This window comes from Pipra filicauda, unplaced genomic scaffold (assembly GCF_003945595.2).
Source record: "Pipra filicauda isolate LSUMZ 115617 unplaced genomic scaffold, ASM394559v2 scaffold12_size5214236_pilon, whole genome shotgun sequence".
In the NCBI taxonomy this organism is placed as follows: Eukaryota; Metazoa; Chordata; class Aves; order Passeriformes; family Pipridae; genus Pipra; species Pipra filicauda.
The window spans coordinates 4,175,115-4,197,056 of NW_024103763.1; the positions used below are offsets into that span (position 1 = coordinate 4,175,115).

Genomic DNA, 21,942 nt, shown 5'->3' on the forward strand with positions numbered 1-21,942 from the left:
TCACATAATTTTAGAGAGTAAAGGAATTCCTCAGTGGGCTGAATATTTTCTCCAAACAACTTGTTAAGAGATAAGCAAACCTGTATCTCTGCTTTACCCAAAGATGCTGGTAGTGGGGGGATGCCTGGACCACCTCCCAGCACAGAGCCTGCACATGGCCAGCCTGCTCAGGAGGCTGAGAGGTCTCAGCAGGACAGACAGGAATCCTGCCCCATCTCTTGGCCTCAGCACCACACACCAGCATGGGCATGATGGTTACAAACCCAGCCTGAGCATACCCCACACTCGTGGCTCTCCATGGATTCAGCAGAACGTGAAGGCATGTTAGTAGAGACAACTTCTTGAACTGGGTCCCAGTTTTCACTTGCAATTCGGGATGATAAATGGCCAAAAAGCTTCAAGGAATTATGAAGTATCAAGTAACATTTGGAGAGTAGAACATATAATATGTTAAAAAGAATAATATCTTTGCTTTCCAACACCACCAGATGCCTGTGACTGGGCAGGGTGACCCACCCATCATCCCTCACAGTGCTTCATTTCCACGATTTCACCAAATCAATAACATCTAATGGTAATGATGGTTACTAAACTGACAGCTGAATTCTGAGCTCACATAACACAGTGAGATTTTAATCTTCAGAGTTGCACTGTACTCAGGATATTTCAATTTGATAATGTTAACAGCTGCCTACCTATTCCACTTCACTTGAATGCTTTTCCTTCACCCATAAATTTTCAGTGCCTGCCAAAGCTGCCAGCATGGAACCGGTGGGAAAAACACATCCCAAGGTCTCCAGAAACAAAAGTCCAGCACAAACCAGTGTGAATTTACAAAACCAACAGGCTTAAAATTTTGACTCTGGGAAAAGAGACTAGGAACATCAGTTTTTTCAGCCAAGATATACAGAGTTTTCTTCCAGTTCCACTGTTTTCAAATCCCCTTATACAGCACAGACAGGATTGAAGATATGCCTTCATTACTGGACAGGAAGGTACTGAAATAGAGTAATTTAAATAAAGGAATGTTGATCTAATTGGCCAACACTGCAGATAGTTAGCTGATGTTGGATAAAATCCTAAAGTTATAGTTGTTCTACACTGTTCAACTGTAATTCCTATTAACATAAATATGTTACTAAATCTCCCACAGAAAGCAGCTGTGGTAAATGACTTCTGTAGGCTTAAAAGCCAACAGTAATAAAGTATTATTTCCATTAAAAAACCAACAACAACAATGCTTATATGAGATGAGCATAAACCTTTGGTTTCAGTGGAACATTATTCATGAGCACCCAAAGTTATTTCCTATCTGAAATATGTGTCCCTGCAAAACAGCTACATAGCTATTGCCTTCCTACCATGATTCTTGCAAGTCCAAGTTACACCAATTTTCTCTGTACAGCCCTGGATCTGCTCAAAAGTTTTGAGGCCATCTTTATGCCATTCCTCCTCAATGACTTAAGTTTGCTATCAAGTTAGGAACAAAGGATTGGGAAAACTTACTCAAGCCACTGAATTCTGTTCTCTACAAGCCCAGAAATAAACTACAGTAGGTATTTCAACAAGCTACAGGTTATTTGTTCTATTACACTATCACTTGAGGTGAGGGAATCATGATGAGGATGACACAAAAAACACACCTAAAAATTTTTTAAAAAACAACAAAAATTAAAAGTAATAAACAAAAAAGGCAGAAAAACCATAACTACAGCATGCCATGGGAAGTTAGCAGAGAGGTAAGGCCTTGCCCATGTCCTAAGTCTTTACAATAGCTTGCAGCATATTAAATACTTATGGTCCAAAGAAATTGAGAAACTGATACAGATAAAATTATCCTTAAATCCAAGCCAGCTACTTTAGACTTGATAAAAGGTGACAAGTGCTACTAGAGATTAAGAGGGTGTCAGTGAAGATACACACAAAAGTAAAACACTTCAAAATAACATATTATCCAAAAAAACCCCTCCTAGTTTTTGTATAAGCCTGTTTCTATACATAATCTTTCCAAGCACTCTTTACATAAATGAGGCAAAAATTTAATTACTTTCTTTTTTTTTTAATATGAAAGCAGTATGAATTGATGATTCTAATAAAACATTTCATACTGCAACTCACAATGTCTTACTGAAAACACCAATTCAAAATGGCTTGCAGTGCGGAGAGGTATGGGCTGGAATTTGGGTTAAAAGATCATAAATTGGAGATAATGGTGTATCCACATTATTTAAACTTGCCTTCTGTTCATCTTTATTTATAGTCACCATAGGGACCTCAGATAAAAGCACCGCTGCATCAGAGGAGCATCCGGTGAAAGCTCTGAGGAAAACTTAAGTACAGTTCACAGACTGATACAAAGCTGATAAAATGCTGACTTTGGCAAGTGAGAAACATTCCGAGGAGAAGGAGCTTTTAGAGGCCATCAAGAAGAAAGAAACATAGAGTTAAATCCACCAACTCTAAAAGCTGTTGTAGAAGTAAAAATACATGCAGCCACCACCTGTAAAGGTGTCTGCCCACCAGAGGTGTGGAACAGCATGGGCTGGCAGCAGCGACCCAGAGCAGAGGCAGCCCCGCTGCTACTTCCCCATAAACTGGCCAAGTCCTCACAGCATCCCAAGACTTGAGCCTCTCACAGTAAGCCTGTGATTCCCCTGAGCTGTGGAGTCAAGACCACAGTAGCATTAGCTCTAAGTGTTACCTTGTCCTGTGCTCACCCAGAAATACAGTTGTTTTGCTTCGTTATTCAGCTGACTGCACTATGGAGGCAGAGTTGGATGTGGACGTAATTTAATAAGTTTGTGATATGACTAGAGACGTTTGGCACACTGAACAACCAGTGATTCAGTAACTCACCAAGGCTGATTACCTTGGAGGTTCTGACAGGAAAAATAATGTTTTCCTAAAGGTTGAAGTAAATTCTACTAAAAAAACTAGTAACACAGGACTAAAGTCAAGATGCCATTTCTATATTGCTATTGATTAAGCTCACAGCAGGACTTCTGCTCCACTGAAATGTAATACCTATCCCTTGGTACCTCTCTTTTATGCGCTTTGGTCTTTACATCCCGTGAGCCCTTTACTCTCACTCTGAAGAGGCAGCTGGTTCAGGCTTCTCAGCCATCCACAGAAAACTGTAGTCTTCGGAAAGAAATTATTTCCCCTCCGTCAACTGATTTCCGAAGCTGAGCCAAAATAATCACACCATGAGCATACTTATAAGGTGCACGGTCACCTGAAATATGCAGGGTTTGCTTCATTTCCAAGCTACATTTGTCATTCACAGTGCTTAACTATAGGCATATAGCAAAATGTTATGATAATAAAAAAGGAGTTTCAATAGCATTGTTGAAAAATAAGTTAAAGCAGAAATTTAAGAAGAATTTGATAAATCTTGAAACAGGAAAAAGCTGAATGTGCAATTTCAGCATCATGGCTTTTCTTCAGTTCTTGATCCTGTCTCAGCTTTGAAAGTAGATCCCTCTCTCCAGCTTCTTCATGCTCTTTAAATCAAGGGCCCCCCTGGACTAATGTAATCCATATGCTTACTGTTGCTTACATGGTATTTGCAAGGGTCAGCTCAGCTGAATTATGACCCCATCACACATAGTTCCCTACTGTCGGCTACCTCTATCACAGAAAGGCATACTTGGAGATAAAATAAACAATGTGATGAGTGTGAAGTTTATTATGTTTTCAAGAACTGGTTTTATGTACATTTTTGACAGACATCGAAACAATAGTATTTTGATATTTGATTTAATATCTTTAAATATAATCAGAAAGAAATTAAGTAAATGTGACACGTTAGTAAAGCATCAGTTGCATATTCATTACTGAGCAGACACAGAAGCAACTCTTTTTTTCCCTTTTAGGAATCAGACTTTTGTATTGGAGGGCACTGGATCAAGAATTTCACATGAGGATCTTCTTGTGTTTACCATTTTAGAAAGGTCCTACATTCTACATGGCCTAGTGTAGGATGAGCAGTTGGTTCAGTATTTGCTAAGGAAGATGCTGGACATGCATAAATAAATTAAGTTCTCACTCTCCACTAAGGAAACGCAAACTGATCACAGGACAAGAAAATGAACAACTAACAGAACCTTGCTTGAAACCAATGGGTTTTTTTGTCTAAGAACAGGATTTGCTGTATTTATTGCGTTTCCCAATGACAGTAAGAGGGCTTGCACTGCACAGAGCCAGTGCTGTGGGAAGCTGGAGCATCGACAGGAGACTGGATTGCAACAGCAGCTGCTGCAAGCATACAACTGTGAGGTAGGGAGCTGTGCTGCCCAGATCAGGGGAAGCCAGAGGGAAACGCTGCTCTCCAGGATGTGTTAGACAAAGCAGGAATGCGATGGGTGCCCTAAGGAGCATGTGCCATACTGACGGGGAGAAAGCATGCAAGCTCAACCAGGATGCTCCACAGTCCTTGAGGCAGAAACTAACTGCACTCAGGTGTTAAGAAGGGCTGGGGAGAGGAAGAGAGAAACAAGCTGCTGGTGGAGCTGGGGATGGCAACAAGCCTTTAATCATTTATATCATAAGTACTGTGCAGTAGAAGGTGTTCAACAGCACACTTAAGAGTAGATTCAAAACTCAAGTGATGACCATTTCTGGCCCAAGGAAGGTATCTCACCAGCTTTTTATACTTAATGGGCTGTCAACTCCCCTGTGGACTTGTTTTCTATTATACATTTCACCTAAAGGACTAATATATGAAGCATACTGCTGCCTAAGACTTAACACAGCCAACAACGTAAAAAGAACAGGATGCTGATCCTCCATCATTTCCTAAAACATGAAGTAGTATCTGGACGCAGACATGCGTGATTTTCTCAATTTGTGTTGTGCTGTGGTTGTATGACACTCTAAAAAAACAAAAACCAAAGACTTGTCATAAAAGCAAATCACTAATGTTTTGAAACTTAACAACTTGGCATCGCATTTGCTTCCTTTTAGCATTATTTTTTAAACCCACGGGTGAAATATACTCTTACGTGCCGTGGTTCCCTTAGCAGACGTCCTCTGAGCATTTGTAGCTTGAGAAGCAAATAGCACATATCAAACCCATGCCTTCACACATGAAACTTTTTAGCAGACTAGCCTTGCTAGCCTTTAATCTGCAGTTAGGTCTAGTGGGTGCATGTCAGCTCCACTACAAAGAGATTTAATTAGTCTGTAATTTGATGCTGCAACACACCAATTAGACAGACCAGTGAAGGAGGACATGGAACCACAGAGCAAACTGAAGATTTGCATGAACCTGGAAGCAAGGACAACTGCTGTGTCCAAGCCAACTAGTGCTAATCACTGCAGTGGCAATATAAATAAGCGAATAATACAGAGAAAAGGGTTAAAGCTTTGTCCATACCTGAGACACAGAAGGTCGAGGGGGCAGTGCAGGTGGTGGTGGGGGCAGCCAGCCGGACCTCACAGCTGAACAGTGGGAAAAGAAGAAGATGATGATAAAAAAAACCCGCAACCAAACAAAACTACAGCAATTCAATTCCAAGTAAAACCAGAATTAATTCCCATGAGAAGTTGGAATTCCTCCTAGTGAAGGGGCAGTATATAACACTTAATAACAGAAACCAAACTTGATCTTTACTGAGCAAAACCTTGTTTGAAATAACTTCACGAGTAGTGAAGGAGTAGTGATTTAATTGCTGAAAAACCCCCAATGTTATGATAAAAAGCTGAGATAGAAGCCAGTCAGTCATAAAAGCTGTAGTTAAAACAATTCCAATTAGTTAAATCCAATTCCAGTTAAAGAAACCCAGAAACAGGGCCCTCTTGTCCTCGGGACTGTGTTCTTTGTCATTAACAATATTGCCCTTCTTAAAAGTGATATTTTAACATCCAGTGTAGACACTGGCATTCACTTCAGATAAAACGCACTATAGTACAGCCTTAGAAAGAAAACATCTGCCATGGAATTAACAGGACAAAAGCCTAAACGAACCAGAAACAAATCCATTTCTTTGGCTTTATGTTTTGTATTTGCATGTTACTACTCAGTGGAGATGTTTCAGAGGGAGGAGGAAGACAAATCCTAGTAGTTAGTTCAGGTCCCCTTTAACACAATGCAGTGTCAGCATTGAATCTGAACCAACACAAAGGGAAGATAATAATCATGTAGGTTCAACCACTGTATTTCTCAGTTTTCTTAAAATACCTAAAACCCTTCACAGGACAAAACTATAGGACAGATGATGGCTTCCAAAGGCAGCTGCAGAGAGGAAGACTAGGCTAGCACAGAGACACCAACCAGGACTAGTGAGATTCCTTAGGTGGGTTACCCTCCCCAGGCTCCGGTTGCACTGAGTGCTCAGGACTTGCACTGGCAAAGATACCCAACAGTCCATCTTGCACCGGTGTATTTTTGTATAACAAAAAAACCTCCAACAATAATAAACTTAGAAACCTTTTGCCACAATAATGCTAAGCAAGCAATTACATTAATACACTTTTTATTTCCATGCATATTTTACAAAGCCACAAAGACCCTTAAGAGCCTTGTTATAGCTTAGCCATTTATATATTTTTTACAGCAACGCTAAAAATGTCTGCCTGGTTGAAAATACGAAGAAAAAAGGTATCAACCATTAAGAATAATTGTGACATGAGAATAAAAATGTGTGTGTGAAAACACTGGGAGCAGTCATATCGACTATATAAGCTCCAAAGAGGCTTATAATACATTGATTATTTTTCCATCCTCTGTGTCATCATCTCCTGAATCAAAATGAAGCCTAGTATTGCTGCACATAATGCCAAAGAGAGAGTTAGAACAACTAAAACAGAACTGAAGCTATGCAAGGGAGCCACTAACACACCTACAGGTGTAAGAGAGATTTGAAAAAACATGGTCATTAGGATGCTTTCTCTTGCATTTCATTAGTTCAGTTTATAAGACCCCTGCAATAACAGCATGATGTCATCACTACATTCTCCATCTATCCTGTGCAACCAATCTTGAGAAAAGAACAGCAGAGTAAGAAACCTTCCTTTCCTTTAGTCTGAACTTCAGGTTATTACCTCGTTTATCTGAGTGCTGGCAGTGGCTCTGTATGTCCATCAGCTGCACACTGTTACAGTGGAACAGTACATATGTTCAGTGTGGTTTGTTTAGCTTCAGGAAACCTTGTGGAAGCTGTGCTGTGGTGCTCCATGAAAAGTCCTGTGTGGACCTGAGGGAATCATCTCTGCTCTCAGAACAGCTCTAACGTTTTGGGAAGCATGAATTACACATTCTTCTTAACAAGCCCGTGGCAGCCCAGACTATGGAGTACCCTGTCACCATGAGCACAGGGGTCCCTGGGAAGGGACATGTGGGGCTGGGGTCTGTGGTGCTGTGGGCAGGCACTAGACCCAGAGGTCCCCTCAGCCCTTCTGAGTCCCCTCTAGGGCCCATCATTTTTGTCTTTGCTGGTTTACGCTCCAGCAGGCTCTCAAAAGCTCTACTGCAAGAGCTGCATGCGTTGAGAACTCAAATTTCAGCTGTGAGGATACAGCACTTGCCATCCTCACTCTCTCATTCTTCAAACCCAGTAATATGCCTTGGAAAGCAGCAGTGTAGTCTTTGTGCAGAAATGTGCTGGGCTTGCTGGAAAAGCAACTCCTGAAGTGGTTGGACACACTGTGGAACTCCATGAGTCTCCTGAGATTTGGCCCACAAAATTCCAAAGCAAAAAATAATTTTTTCCATAAAATAGTCAAATGAAGAAACCACATCACACCAAAAAAACCACTACAAAAAAACCTGCTTCTTCAACTTTCAAATACAACATATATGAATCTAGCACTAAAGAAGTTAGATGCTTACACCACATGCATTTGACCCACTTTCCTCTTTTTAATCCTGCAAATTCTAACTTAATCTACTCATGAAATAATAAAATTCCTGCTGTTGCAGAAGATCTTTGGCCTGTTGTTAGAAGGAAATCATGCTTATGTGAGCACAATTACTAGTGAAAGTCAGTTGACTTTTGAGGACTCATAACTTATTACAAAAACCCCATGTTTCAGCCTTCTCTAGTGTCACTACTCCAAAGACGACAATATTAACAGATACTCATAGGTTTTCATGTGTACTGGCAGGTGAACTGTTTTATTATTAGGCTATTCCATAATACCTTCCTTCCTGGGAGAGTACCCTGCACAGATCAACTCTTGCTGTTAGAGATGGCATCATTAGTTAGCTCTCAAAGCAAATATAAATACAGAGGAAGGTCCGTTTCCAAAATAAAAGCAAGTACCCTGGGTCTGAGCAGTAAACAGACAAATGTCACACCTCCAGATGCACACCTCAGAGCTTGGTTAAAGCTGCTTGCCCCTGCTCTTTGAAATAAAGTCTTCATACCCTATGGAAAAGCTGAGGGAGTTGGATGGACCTCACACAGGTCCTCTTGCTACTGAGCAACTTGGTGACATTCAAACCAGGCTGAGTTACAGAATCATAGAACAGTTGGGCTGGAAGGGACCTTAAAGATCAGCTTGATCCAACCCCTCTGCAACATGCAGGGACACCTTCCCCTAGATCAGGTTGCTCAAAGCCCCATCATGTAAAGCAAATCCTCCACTGTGGAAAGCACATACAGGTACCAGTAAAACAGATTTAAGTATCCGTATCATATGTCTTCCTGTAAGTGACAGCACTTCCATGCACTAGTTACTCCCACAAAAACAGAGATAAGAGATTTCAGTTCAAAAATCATGGCTTTTTACTTAGCGCGTTTACACTTTAAGACAGATTATCTGCATGGAAACCTCCCAGGTCCTATTCTGGCAATCATAAAGGTCTGATAGTATTAAAATGACACCACACTAGATTAAAAAAACAAGTTTTCCAATCCGAAGCTAGATCAACATTTTAAAACAAACACCAGGTTGTAATTGTAGACTGTGAGAACTGGTCATGGCATCTTATCTGGCCACGCTGCTGCTCTGCCTCTAGCCTCCCTAGCAGACAACACAAACCCTCAGCACTTTCATTACTTGCGGTAGTGGAAAATATCAATCATAGTAACCACTCGAATAGCTCCTTTACTTGACTTATTTGACCTAGGAAGAGGAGACGAAGGAAAAGTTATGACAGCCCAGTCAAACCTATGGGAAATAGGTCTTTAGCTCACCAGGCACAGCAGCAGTGGAGGATGCCAAAATTAGGATGGAAGAAATCTAGGCCCATGGGATCCTTTAGAGCAACCTAAGAGTAAGGTACTGTACTTCTCTCACTCAATAACAGTCACTTGTCCTCTTGTTTTTCAGTATTGAAGGAAACTGCCATAATACACTGAGCTTCGGGATGTCTGTTATTTTTTTAAAATTAGTTAATACTGTAACAGCAGCATATACAACTACACTTCCTGAAACATTTCCGTGTCAGGTGTTTATTTAATATTTATTCTTTACATGTGGCTGACATCTTGGTTTTGATGTCTATCACCATACACTGGGTATCACATCAGACAAGTTGGGTGGAAAAAATGTACTCCCTCCTTCCCATCCAAACTGAATACTTATATAAGCAGTGTCCTGAAAGAAGGGTGGTTTTCCTGGGTCAAGGGTCACTTTGTCCCTTGCTAGCCAAAGTAAAACTAGATACTGCCTACCAAAAGAGACTGACCTCATCTCAGGTCAAAAGTCTATACACCTTCAACCCACGATGAAAAGGGCACCCAGAGTTTGTTGGTCTGCATTTCTCAGCTCATACAAAGGATGCAGGCCTAACCAAACCCAGCTTAAATCCAGGCTGACCTGGATCCAGATGGCTTAAATCCTGGTTCTTGCCTCTGCTGTGCTTACCCACCATGACCTTCTGCATTTGCACAGGGACCATCCAGGGACTTAAAACTGGGAAAAAACTCTGATAGGGTCCCCCTCAGTAGAGTCTGGTTGATGTATTTGATATTTTCCAAGTGGATGCTACAGTACTGTTGGATGAAGGGAGAGGCTGGTTGCACAGTAGATTTACATCAGTTTATGCTGCTTAAGAGTCCTTAGCTTCTAGATCAGGTTTAACAAAAGACCAACCAATTCATTTTATCAGGGAGCAAAGGGTCTGCAATACTGAAATCAGCAAAAAAGATAAGCTAACAGGAGGAATTATTCTTTAGTTCCCACAACTACCTAAGGCTTTGGTTCCTCAGGGAAGCCAGCACTTTCACCCTTCCGCTCTGACAGTATTTCGGAGAGCTTTTTGAGATACTCTTCCTGCTTCTGTTGCCAAGGGCACACCACAGAAAAGTTCTCTGTCTAAGCTGGTTTCTGTTTACCTCGTTCTTACAAAACTTCCATTCTTGTTCACTGAAACTGCTACTTGGTTATCCCATAACACTGATACCATTCTTTACACTTCATTTACTTACATTCTAACAACAGCATTAGTAAGGTGATTGTGAAATAACTGTTTCTCAAGAGATCTGATTTATTAATTCTCAAAACTACATCTACAAAAAAACCCCACCAAACTGTAAAGCTGTAGCCAGGAATATAAATTTAATGAAGGCTTCTAGTAATATAGTTGCAAAATACCTGTAGCCAGGAATCTAAATTTAATGAAGGTTTCTAGTAATATAGTTGCAAAATACCTATTGATCCAGAGATCTGTTTCAATAATTCTTACTAATGTCTCCTCAGAAGGTAACAGCAATGCAAAAAAGATATTTTAGACTCCTGATATTAATTTTGTTACCAGGTTTGTAGAAATGCTGTAGGAAGCACTGTCTGTGGCAGAATAACCCCTCTTCTCACAGTAAGTTTTGGGAACCTGCTCAGCAGGTAAAGCTTCATTTGTCATAGCAAGTGATACATATACCTGATGTCACAAACACACACTTGTTACAGGTCTGTTTCACCTGCTAATCATATAAAACATCATTTGTACTTCAACTGAATGGAAAATTATCCATGTACTTTCCAAGTAATTAGGAAGCGATACAGCCAGACCTTAAGTAATTAATGCTTCTGCACCATGAACTCACAGGTGTGATCATACAGGACACTGGTATGCTAACATATTCAATGGGTCACTTACAAATCAAGCAAGCAAAACATTATTACAGGTGTTTTTTATGATGCCTGTTTTTAATGCCCTATCCATGAATTTCAGCATGTTTTAAGTAAAATCTGTAAAAGAGATTTTTTTTAAACATCTATTTTCTGTTTTGCATCATATGTGCACAACATCTGTGTTTTTATCTTCCTGTCCCTTATTTTCTCTAAACCATTTAATTTTCTAGTTACTGTTTACTCTACTCTTTCCTTTCCTGCGTGTTTCTATTTGAGGACTGTTTCTGCCTTCTCCCTTCCCCCCTAAACAAAACTATTCAAAATTTTGTTCTGTCTCACTCTGCATTTAGCTTCATTCTCCACCCACAGGGAGGCACAGTCCCTCCACCTACGCTCCCACAGATCCCTGTTGCCAGAGCTTCTCACCTCTGGAGACTGGGGTAGTAAGTGCTGGAGGCTCCGGCACTTACTGCCTGTGACCATTTCCAACGTGGATACATTCAGAACAAGCACACAGGAGCCAGGAACACCAGTGGGCTACCAGCCATCACCCCTCTGGTCCCACGCGTGGCACATACACTTTTTGGAGACATCTGCATCTCCAGGGTCTTCCTCACAAGGGAGGCAGCTTGACCACTGAGAAATAGCAGATCCTCTCTTCTTTAACCTATAAAGCTGTTCTACGATGGACCAACATTTTTTTCATGGAACAGAGTAACCCACATGGGATCATGAAAAAGGTCTATGGGGCTGATAGGGTCAGTCAAGAACATTTCAACCTTTACAATTTTCTGTAGAAGAGTTTTTTGATTAAAATTTAATTTATAACAACCTGCAACAGAATGGAAACAGACTGCAAATCATTCCTCAATCCCTGAAAAAACTAAGATTAGATAAATGGGAAAACATAATTTTTAAAAAGTTCAATTTATTTACACAAATTGTAAAGGAACAGCTACACTTCAAAGGCTGGTATGATTTACCCCAGTAAAGTACTCTCTGGATTCACCTCTTACAGATAGACATAAAAATTTAAAAATCTAAAAATGCAATATAAGTTACCCCATCAGATTCCTATCACGTAAGAACCATTTATCTATTAATGCTACCACTATTTTCTCCATCTTATTCAACCTTAATTATGTTCTTATCCAGCTGGGCAAAGAAATAAGTTACATAGTTGAAAACACATAGATCCTTCATAAAAACTTCTGATAGACTGAGAGGCGTAAAACTCTTCCATTCAAATCAGAAAGAAGACATTAACAGTTTATTCAGAATAAGTTCAGTTCAGTGATCACATATTCTGAAGGGGAATAGGACTAGAAGAAAACAGCAGCTCCAGTAACAGATCAGGAACTGTGTCCCAAAAAAAAATAAAAAAAAAAATCTATTCTCGAATTCAAAAAAGTACTTTTGCAACAATTATTTTAAAAAAGCGTTTCATAGTCAGAGAAAAATATGATAAGCAGCCCAATTTTTTGTTCTCTGTGTTTTATGCATAAGACATTTTTAATTTAAATTTGTAACAACCCTTACAATCAAAGTCATGAACTTGACTCTACATTCCTCACTTGACAAAGCTTGCAACACTACAGCTCTTGTACACTATGCAAACAGTATTCATGAAATGGCATGTTTTGCTGATGGTATTTGTTATTATTCTAAAATAAAGGTCCTTCAGAATTGTCATCTTCCTAATTTAATATTTAATGGTCTGATTAATAAACTCAACACAGTAACATGCAAGACAGTACAGTACTACAGCATGAGCAAAACTCAAGAAAGTAGCTGGATTTTACTAAACCAAGACTAATATAAAAGCAATGAGAGAAAGAAGTCTTGAAAATTAATTACTTAATTAAATTCATTTTTATATAAATTCAGCCTTAAAAAAAGAACATTACTATTCTAAGTTCCTCCATGTCACTTTGGCTTTCAAATAAAATTTTAGTTAAGAAATCTGTATTTATGGTCAACACAAAAACATAATTCCTTGAATCACCCCTTAAAAGCTTGTCTTTAGTAACTGTCTTGAAGATAGCTAACCTCAGTGAACACATACATTTCCTAGCAAATACAATTAAGCATAAAAGAATACAGAAAATAATACAGTAATCGTACTTATCTCGGTTAAATTTCACAGGTTTTTTGGTACTAGTTCCACATGTACAAAAGGGAAAGTCACCTGCATTTGGCTCACTAAGCTAAAAAGACAATCTAGTTGAAGAGATATTCCTGAAAACAACTGGAAAAACTGTATTATGGTAACTATTTGGGCTTCTTTGTATCAAAACATATGACACCAGAGCAACCATCGTTTTAATTCTCAAAATCCTGCTTCTTACAAAATTACAGAATAGTTTTATTTGACATGTAGATTTAAACAATTCAGAAATACAAAGAATTTGACTGTAGTTAGGCAAATACAGAAAAACAAAGACATCTCAACGTATGTTTAACTATGCACAAATCTCCACATTTGGCAAATAAAACCCACCAAGCCTGTATGCTCAAGGAAAGGATGTTCTAATTGAATGAAATAATGAGAGTTTGATGGAGTAAGGGAAGTAATGAAGACTCTTCTTCAACGGTATGACAAAGAAGACAAAATAGATGCTGAACAGGGTTTTCCCCTAGCGCTAATGAAAATGAAAGGGTGCAGAAAGAAGACTGTAGTGAGTTTTAACAATAAAAGTACCACTTTAAACTGCATGAGAAACATGTATATGAAGGAGTACAGAAGTGATGTGCAGACACATTTGTATCACTTATGGGAATGCTGATGCCCACCAATAAATTTGTTCCTTTGTTTCTATACTGTGAACACTATGTTTAGAGCAAAAGGGATGTTTTCTTGTTTGGCAGCCATCAGTAGCACAGCAATGCTAAGTAGAGGTTACAGATCTGACTGTAACCAGGAAAACATCATCTGTAACAGAAAATACTGCACTTGCAACAAAATGCTTGTTGTGTTTCCCCCGACTAAGTATGGAACTTAACATCTCATATTTTAAAAGGGAGAAAAATCCCCCAAAATTAGCCCCACGTTGCTGGCTGAAACCAGCACTCCAGAAGGAGCAAATCCAGGTTACATTGAGTGTTTGCTTAAGAGCTGATGTAAAAAATGGTGCCTGCATTCCACACGTTCTTCACTGCAGGGACAGCCACAGCAGGAGGTGAGTTCCAAAAGCAAATGAGTACTGAAAATCTTCAGACAAAAATTCATCTGTAAATAGTTATATGGCTGTTTTGTTGAATTACACAGCAATATTCAACCTGCTTCCAGAACAACATGAAACTACACTGTTTATGACAATTCTGTTGTTTCATCAAAGAAAATGGTCTTTTCCCAACAAGTATCCTTTGTTCAACAGAACTGTTAATTAAAAGTGGTTATGTGATTCAGAAATGAAACTAAATGGAAATAAATTGTATTTCAGAGGCATCTGTATGAATCTAACAAGACCCAGACTGCTGTCACTGCCTATTAATTGCCCAGAAGTAAATTCTTTAAGTAGCTGTCGTGGGCAGAAAATGTAACTGAGCAAAACACCAGAAGACAAAGGATGCATTTTTGGGTTTTAATACTTAAGCTGAGACTTGCCCCAGCCCCAGAGTTACCCCAAGAACAGGCTCTAGCTTACTGCTGGGGGCTCTGTTGCAGGACTGCCAGGCTCTGAGCTGCCCCAGTTTTGGCCCTCTCAATACCCAGGTCTTATTCTGGAAGCACTTGGCTTGTAAATGACTAGAGTGGGCTAGAGAAGAAATGAAGATGTAAACTAGGTCAAGTATGCATTTAAACTGACATTTTTGTTTCTACTTAAAGCCTGCTGTTGTCCTTCCAGGAATGCATACATTCTAGCCAAGTATTTTCTTAATACATACACAGCCCAAATGCCAGAGATTACATATTCAACAAAAAGAAATACATAAAGAATCTAGCAGTACAGAATTTTTCTCAGATGCTAACATAATGACTACATGCATTAAAAAAAAAAAAAGTAAGATTTCTGTCTCTTAACATCTCCTAACAGAAATTCATATATGGATATTTGAGAAAGTGGGAGCTTTCAATAAGTTCTCTTGCTTTTTTTACGTTTTTCCTAGGTAACACTAGTTACAGCATCCCAGAGGAGTGCAGCTATGAAGTATGAATGAAGATGCCTCCTTCAAGTCCAGTTACATCCCAATTCAACAATTTTAAAGCACAGTTTCTGTGGTTAATGCATTGCTGGACATCCCAGTCATCATGGATAAATGTTCTGTGTGTATACTTGCCAGGAGAGAGGCATAGTAAGATGGTGACAAATATGATACAGCAGCAGTAAATGAGTAACAAAAAACCCAAAACAAAAAAACTGCAAAAAAAACCCCACCGTTGCCCACAACAAGGATCTGCCACAGTCTTTGACTGAATTTACTTGAAGAAAACATATTTCTCTTTTTCTGCCCTTTAAAAAGGGAATAAATAAAATAAATGCTCCAAACTACAGACAGCTTTACAATTAAAGAAGTGATAGCTATAGATCAACATGACCTGTGTGGAACTGAAAACAGGGCTCAATATTACTGAGCACTCCTCTGTAGGTCTGGAAGCAGATTATCCACCAAACTCCCCAAATAGGAATTATTTGTGAACTAGAACTAGTAGGACAAAAACTAATGTGCCACAATAGAACTATTTTAATCATGTTGGACATATACAGACTCACAGAATATTCCGAGTTGGAAGGGACACAAATGGATCACCGAAGCCCTGCACTGGACACCCCAAGAATCACGTCATGTGCCTGAGAGTGTTATGTTACTTCAAAAATAATAGTGACTTTCAAAATGATCCATTGTAAAAGCAAAATGTTAATTTTCATTCACAGAATGACTTCTTTGAGAATTTACATTCTTCTTTTGTGTTCCAAGCAAAACTTAAATCCAAGTTTATTTCCTTCCAGTTATACTTGTTATCTGGATTCTGAGAAGATTTTTTGCCTTAGAAAATGTGTACTTGGCTCTGTTTGGGGTTTTATTTTGATGTATAACGAAATAAAAATTGGAGGCAACACATCTCTCAACAGGAACCATAGTCAAAGATAAGGAACTACTTCTCCATGTAAGGCAAAAAAAACCAAACAAACAACAAAAAAAAAAAAAACCAAAAAAGCAAACAACTTTATTCCTATTGAATAGGAATAATAGGGTTCAGCACACACAGAGGGACTCTTGAATTTTCTTTAGTGTTTGCACAAAGAAAGTCCCACAGAGCAAGAGGTAGAACACTTCTACTTCAAAACCACATTACAGAGTCCAGTTAAACATTCCTTGACACAGTCAAACCTTGGCTTTCTTCTGAAGCATAAGCATGACCATGTTTAACCTGGTCCTTGAGTCAGATGATTGGTGCGCCCCATATAAACCTCTTACGTGGTTCGAGGACACTGGTAAAGCACAGGATGACTTTTGCCCTGAACAAACAGCTCCTCTTTTCACTGCTCACTGTGCAAGGCAAGAGGCACACTTGAACAGTAACATGATGAAAAGCCATTTTCTTTCAGTTCACCCCAGCTACTATTCTACATTTTCTTTCTCTCCCCTCAACATGCACCTGTGTCAAAAGAAATTACCTTTTCTTTTTACTCAAAAAGTGTTTTGATTGTCCATACGCATATGGTAGACTTTAACATCTAAAATGTTTGCTTTCTTTCTCCCAGTTTAAACATTAAGGGTTTTCTTACTGCTTCTGAACTACAAAAAATAAAGTGTAATAAAAATCAATTATATTGCAGTTACTGATGAGAGCTGTCTAAACAGCCAGCCTAGTTATAAACAGTCTGTGATGACAGACTACCATATGTTAAGCTTCCCATTATTGTGCCAGAAAACATTATAATCACCTTAATTACAGCAACAGTGATTTTTCCCTTCAGTGGTGACGTAACGCAAGTGCAACTACTCCTCTTCTGTAGTGCATTACTGTCTACAACAAAGGCCAGCACGTGCACACATTGTCAAGCATTTGTGCAAACAGATCAAGTTGCCAAGCATGCAGCTAACCTAAAAGGTCTCAAAAACAGGAAAGAAAGCAAACTTTACCTTGTGTATTTTGCTGAAATATTTTGTTCAGATCCAAAGAGGAAGCTCTGGAATGCGACTTCTGAGGCCTTGGAGGCGGAGTAGGGGGCTCTTCTCCCTTTTTCATGGCATCTTCTATTGATGTGCTAGAATAAGACCTAAGGAAAAACAGGTAGGGGAAAAGCAGAAAATGTTTTATTTCAAAAATTAATTTTACACAGCTACAGTGATTAGTACCTAAAAATACATTGACCTGAACTCAAGTTCATGGTGGAAATTCCTTGCCCTAATGACTAAAAGTTCCCCCTTATAACAAGACAGATTTATTTGGCAACAGAGGGACCCAAGTGTCTGGAGAAAGGAACGAGTCATGCTTACAGGGCTAGTATTTTTTAAGGTCTTTTGTAACACAGCTTCAGGCCTTCTTATGTAACTTTGTCAACATGATAATTGCAGCAACTATTTTGAAGAAAATCCAAATAAAACTCCCCATACACACACTCCTTAGAGCTTCTGTTGCCTTTCCCAACTGCAAGGGGAGTGTTTATACAGCTATAGTTTCAACATACCTCTTGCAAGTACACATTTTGTAATTTATAAAAATTCTATTAGAAAAAAATTTTCATAGCATACAGTCACCAAATTCCACAAAACCCAGAAAAACTGAATAGCTCCCGTGACCAAAACTGGTCAAATACATGGCTCAGTACATCTTCCAGGCCCTCACACATCAATTAATCCCAATTAAGGGCGGTGCATTTGCTAAGGATTTTGATTTTGCTGAATACTGTCTGATATTTTTCAGCTGTTGTAGTTACAGTTCTCCTGCAAGGAGGAGACTTTGTTCAAAATGAGCACTGACAATGTGAGACGTTATACTCACTGTAACACATTATGCATGTCAGGGCAAGACCAAAAGCACATTTGAGTAAAACAGAAATAACTCCCACTAATGGGAAATGGATAATATTTTTTGCCAAACAGGCTCCTTATATCCAGTGCTGACTGTCCGATAAAAAGCCTATACTGAACATCTCACTCTCCGAGTCCAAGTCTGTCCATTTAAGAGCCACTTCACACAACCACTCAAAAAAGCTGATGGAGATTCTGTGTCTCCTTGCTTTACCTCATACAACTTCACAAGACTCTCAGGTTTTTCCACTCCATAGTGAAGTCCATACAAAAATCAACATTTGATATACTTTTATTCTTTTTAATCCAACATCTTCATTCAGATCCCATTCAGGATCTTCTTCAGGGAGAAGTTCATCACGATGGGTATTCCTGATTTTCTGATCTAGCCCGTCAATTTCCCCCCCCCAGTCCTTCCTTTTCTTTTTCTAAACCTGCTCTTTTTTGCTACATAAATACACAAATATTGTAACAAAGCTTGCGTACCTCCCCAGATGGGGTTATGTGTCATCATCACAGACTTAATACTACTATACATCCCATCAGGATTGTTACAATAAGATCCAACATTCTGTTTCCAAGTCAATAAATCAGAGTTAGTAACCAGTACGTGCACATAGAATGCTTTCCCAGCAGGTCCCACGGCTTGTCTTAAAGGAGCCTTAATCACTCCATCTTCTTCCCCTAGTTCTGCTAGACACAGGACTTCCTGATTTACTTCTTTCTCTAACATTGCCTGACATAGGACTGTCAGATTCCCCCTCACTCGCTGAATCAGTTTTTAGGACCTCCTGGAGGAGCCACCAACAATTCTATTTGTTTATCATCATCACCAAGTTTATTAGATTTACTATTGACACCACAAATTCTTTCAATGTTTTTACCTCTTTTCTCAGTTACTGAATATGTTCCAATCAGGTGTTTAAAGTCCATTAATACACTTATTTTTAACATTTCAATCATTCTTTAAAGAGAAAAATAAATCGAGCTGTGGCATTTCATCCCATTTTTCAACAAGCACAAGAGGTCTGAGTTCAAGGATGTGCTGTGGTATCTTTAGTCTCAACTTCTGCATTGAACTAGTGACATACAGTCAGATGGAGACAGTCATTCATATGTGACAGAGTAGTCACATTTAAGTGACTTTTTATGAACTGAAGCATTTGCTATTTTATGCATTTTTGCACATTTTTTGAGCATTTGCAATTCAGTAACAAAGCAAGAAAATTTAAAACCGTGTTAAAACTAAAAAGCTTTGGCTAGCAGCAGAAAAACAGGCACGCAAGGCAGTTCAGCCTTCCCAAATGTAGGTCCTAGGAAGACAGGATTTCAATCTTCAATCATCCTGCTTATAGCTGACCCTCTCTTACTAGCAGACTTTGACAAGCTTGTAAGCAGGGAGCTCCTGTTTACACTCTCATTACCCAAGCAAAAAAAAATTAAAAAAAAATTGAATCCTCTAACTGGCACCAAAGAAGAAAACTTTGAAGGTGAATTAACAATATGGCTATACACCAGTAGGTGAACAGCCAAACCCAAAATGCAATCCATTTATACACAATATTTTCTGGCACAGGTTTCCCTTTTCTTTCAAACATCCAAGTTCAGTGTGTGTCACTTCTAGCACACAACAGTGTCAGTCCTTAAGTCCTTCCATCACACATCAACCAACTGTAGCCAAGTACACACATGCCAACAAAAGGATTCACTCACCTACACCAGAGAGCTGAGCTACTACTGTTGTTTCTGTGGCAATGTGCAGTGTCTCCCTCCATAAGAAACCACCCTGCAGGTTTCAAGAGCATCAAAATGTTGAGGATGTTCCCTGCAATGGGGTGGTCCCAGCTGTCCTGCCAGGAAGCCTCTGGGGCTGGGCTGGAGGCAGTCACCACCCTGATAAGAGAGCAGGGCTGGGCAGACAGGCAAAACTTCCAGCACCATATGACCAGAGATCATGGGGCCCCAGAGCAGTACTTATGTAGGGTCTATAGCTTACAGATTCCTCCTGGTAAATCTGTCTGATCTGAGCTGTACTTCCAGCACCACATCAATTAAAAAAAAATAAAATCTACCACCAGTTCTTATGCTCTGTGTCTAACACCAGAGGTGTCTATTTCTCCTGAAATAGAAGTGAAAGCAGTACCTGGATCGTGGTCTGGCTTTAAGTGCATTAGATTCCTGAGCAGCTGGAACAGAAAAGAAAAAAGAACTGCTAAAATATCATATTTTAAACAAATGCCTTTAGCTGCAGAATCAGTGTTCATTAAAAATGTGAGTGTTGCAAATGTGGATGTGAGAGTGTGCTCATCTCACATGAGTAATGGGGATTGATTTTCACTTCTCCTTCTCCTTTGCTTTTGTAGTGTCTGAATGTCCTAAGAATTCAAAAGCCCACATACAGGCAGAGCTTCATCTTTTTAATATGCTTACCACGATACAGGAAAAGCAGTAGGTCTGGTAGCTCTGACCTGTACTCATGGATGTAGTTATGACCAAGCAACATAAGGAACAGCATAAACTTTTTACAGAAAAAATCTTCTTAGTTCAGATATCTATTAGTTGTCCTGCTTCCAAAAGCACAAAGGTTTGTCCTTCCTAAATACTTTAACTAATTACTATAAATGTACATTATCTCATCACCCATTAAAAAAAAAAAATTAACACATCGGGTTGAGACCATTTGGACATTGGGAAGGTAGAAAGCTTTCAAGTCTAAATGCTGATCAAATACATTTCTATCAATATAAAATGTTTTTTTTTATTTGGATGAATTCTAAATATCCTGCCACATGCAGGTCTTACGTGATAGGAAAACAACAGTGCTGATTTATCTTCTCTGGGTAATTCCTTGAGGCTGTTGCTTGGTTTACATTGTCTTTTCTGTAACTCGCCTTACTAACATCAGATAATTATGAGAAAATGTATCTGCATGATTGCTTTCAAATTCATCCCACTGAGACATCCTCAAGGTATTACAGCAGCATCAATGATCCCAATGCACACACAAAGCAAATCCCTTTACTTTTCCCCATCTGCCAATCAAGGCACAACACTTAAGAGAAATAAGTATGTTAGGGAAAAAAATAATTCTCAGTTTCCAGCTTCCTTCAGATATATGCCTACTTTCAAGTCAGACATTTATCACCAGCTTCTATACAGCACTACCTGAGAATACGACAGATCCTCCAAAACACAAGGGCAGGAACTACCAGTGGTAGTGGTTGGTAAATACTGAGTTTTTAATAGCTTGCACTGTAGTACTGCACAGACTCTCCATAGGAGGCTTTAGGCTCACAAAACACAAGTCAGAGCATATGGCACATGTACAGTCACACACTAGATCTTCATAAAAGAAACTGCTTTTAAGGTAACACAGCGCTAGTTGGTGCTTCGGATGGAATAAACCCAAATGCAGCTGGCAGTGACACAAATGACCACTTAGAAACCAAGATTATTGTCATGACCAAACTGGCTCACTGTCATTCCAGATTTCTGTGCAACAAACTCTTCCTAGCAACTAAAGGAGGGAGAGAGAATTAATATTAAAATATGCAGTGGTGATAATCCTCCTCTCTCTCTCTCTGTGTCAAACTCTCAGAGAATACAACTTCAGACACTGCTTCCCTACAGCCACATGACCCAGTTTTCCAATGCTGAAATTGCTGATTATTAAATTACATGCAAAATTATTAAATATGTCACTTCAAAATAGAAGTATAAATCCTTTCCAAGTTAAACCATGTTTAAGAACCTTCAGATTTTCCTCTTCTTATGAAGACTAATTCTGCTTATACTTTTAGAAAGTCTTTCATATAAAAACCCATAGGTAAAACTGACATTCAAACTCTCCAAGGACATCCTGTTGAGGTAAAGAGGAAAGCACATAAGGAAGAGAGAATCCCAAAATGACTACTAATAAAAAATTATAGCAATAGAATACTG

General features: G+C 39.1%; 1 protein-coding gene across 3 annotated transcripts in view; it reads right to left on the reverse strand.

The window, feature by feature from the left end:
• The window catches only part of REPS2 (RALBP1 associated Eps domain containing 2), a 95,522-nt gene that overhangs the window by 16,766 nt on the left and 56,814 nt on the right, over positions 1–21,942 (reverse strand). For all 3 annotated transcript variants that reach the window (XM_027738266.2, XM_027738267.2, XM_039378115.1), the window contains exons 12-14: positions 20,144–20,186; positions 17,110–17,246; positions 5,378–5,442 (exon numbers count right to left, since the gene is read on the reverse strand). In XM_027738266.2, coding sequence (XP_027594067.1) covers positions 5,378–5,442; positions 17,110–17,246; positions 20,144–20,186 — 245 coding nt within the window. The remainder of the gene's footprint in view (positions 1–5,377; positions 5,443–17,109; positions 17,247–20,143; positions 20,187–21,942) is intronic.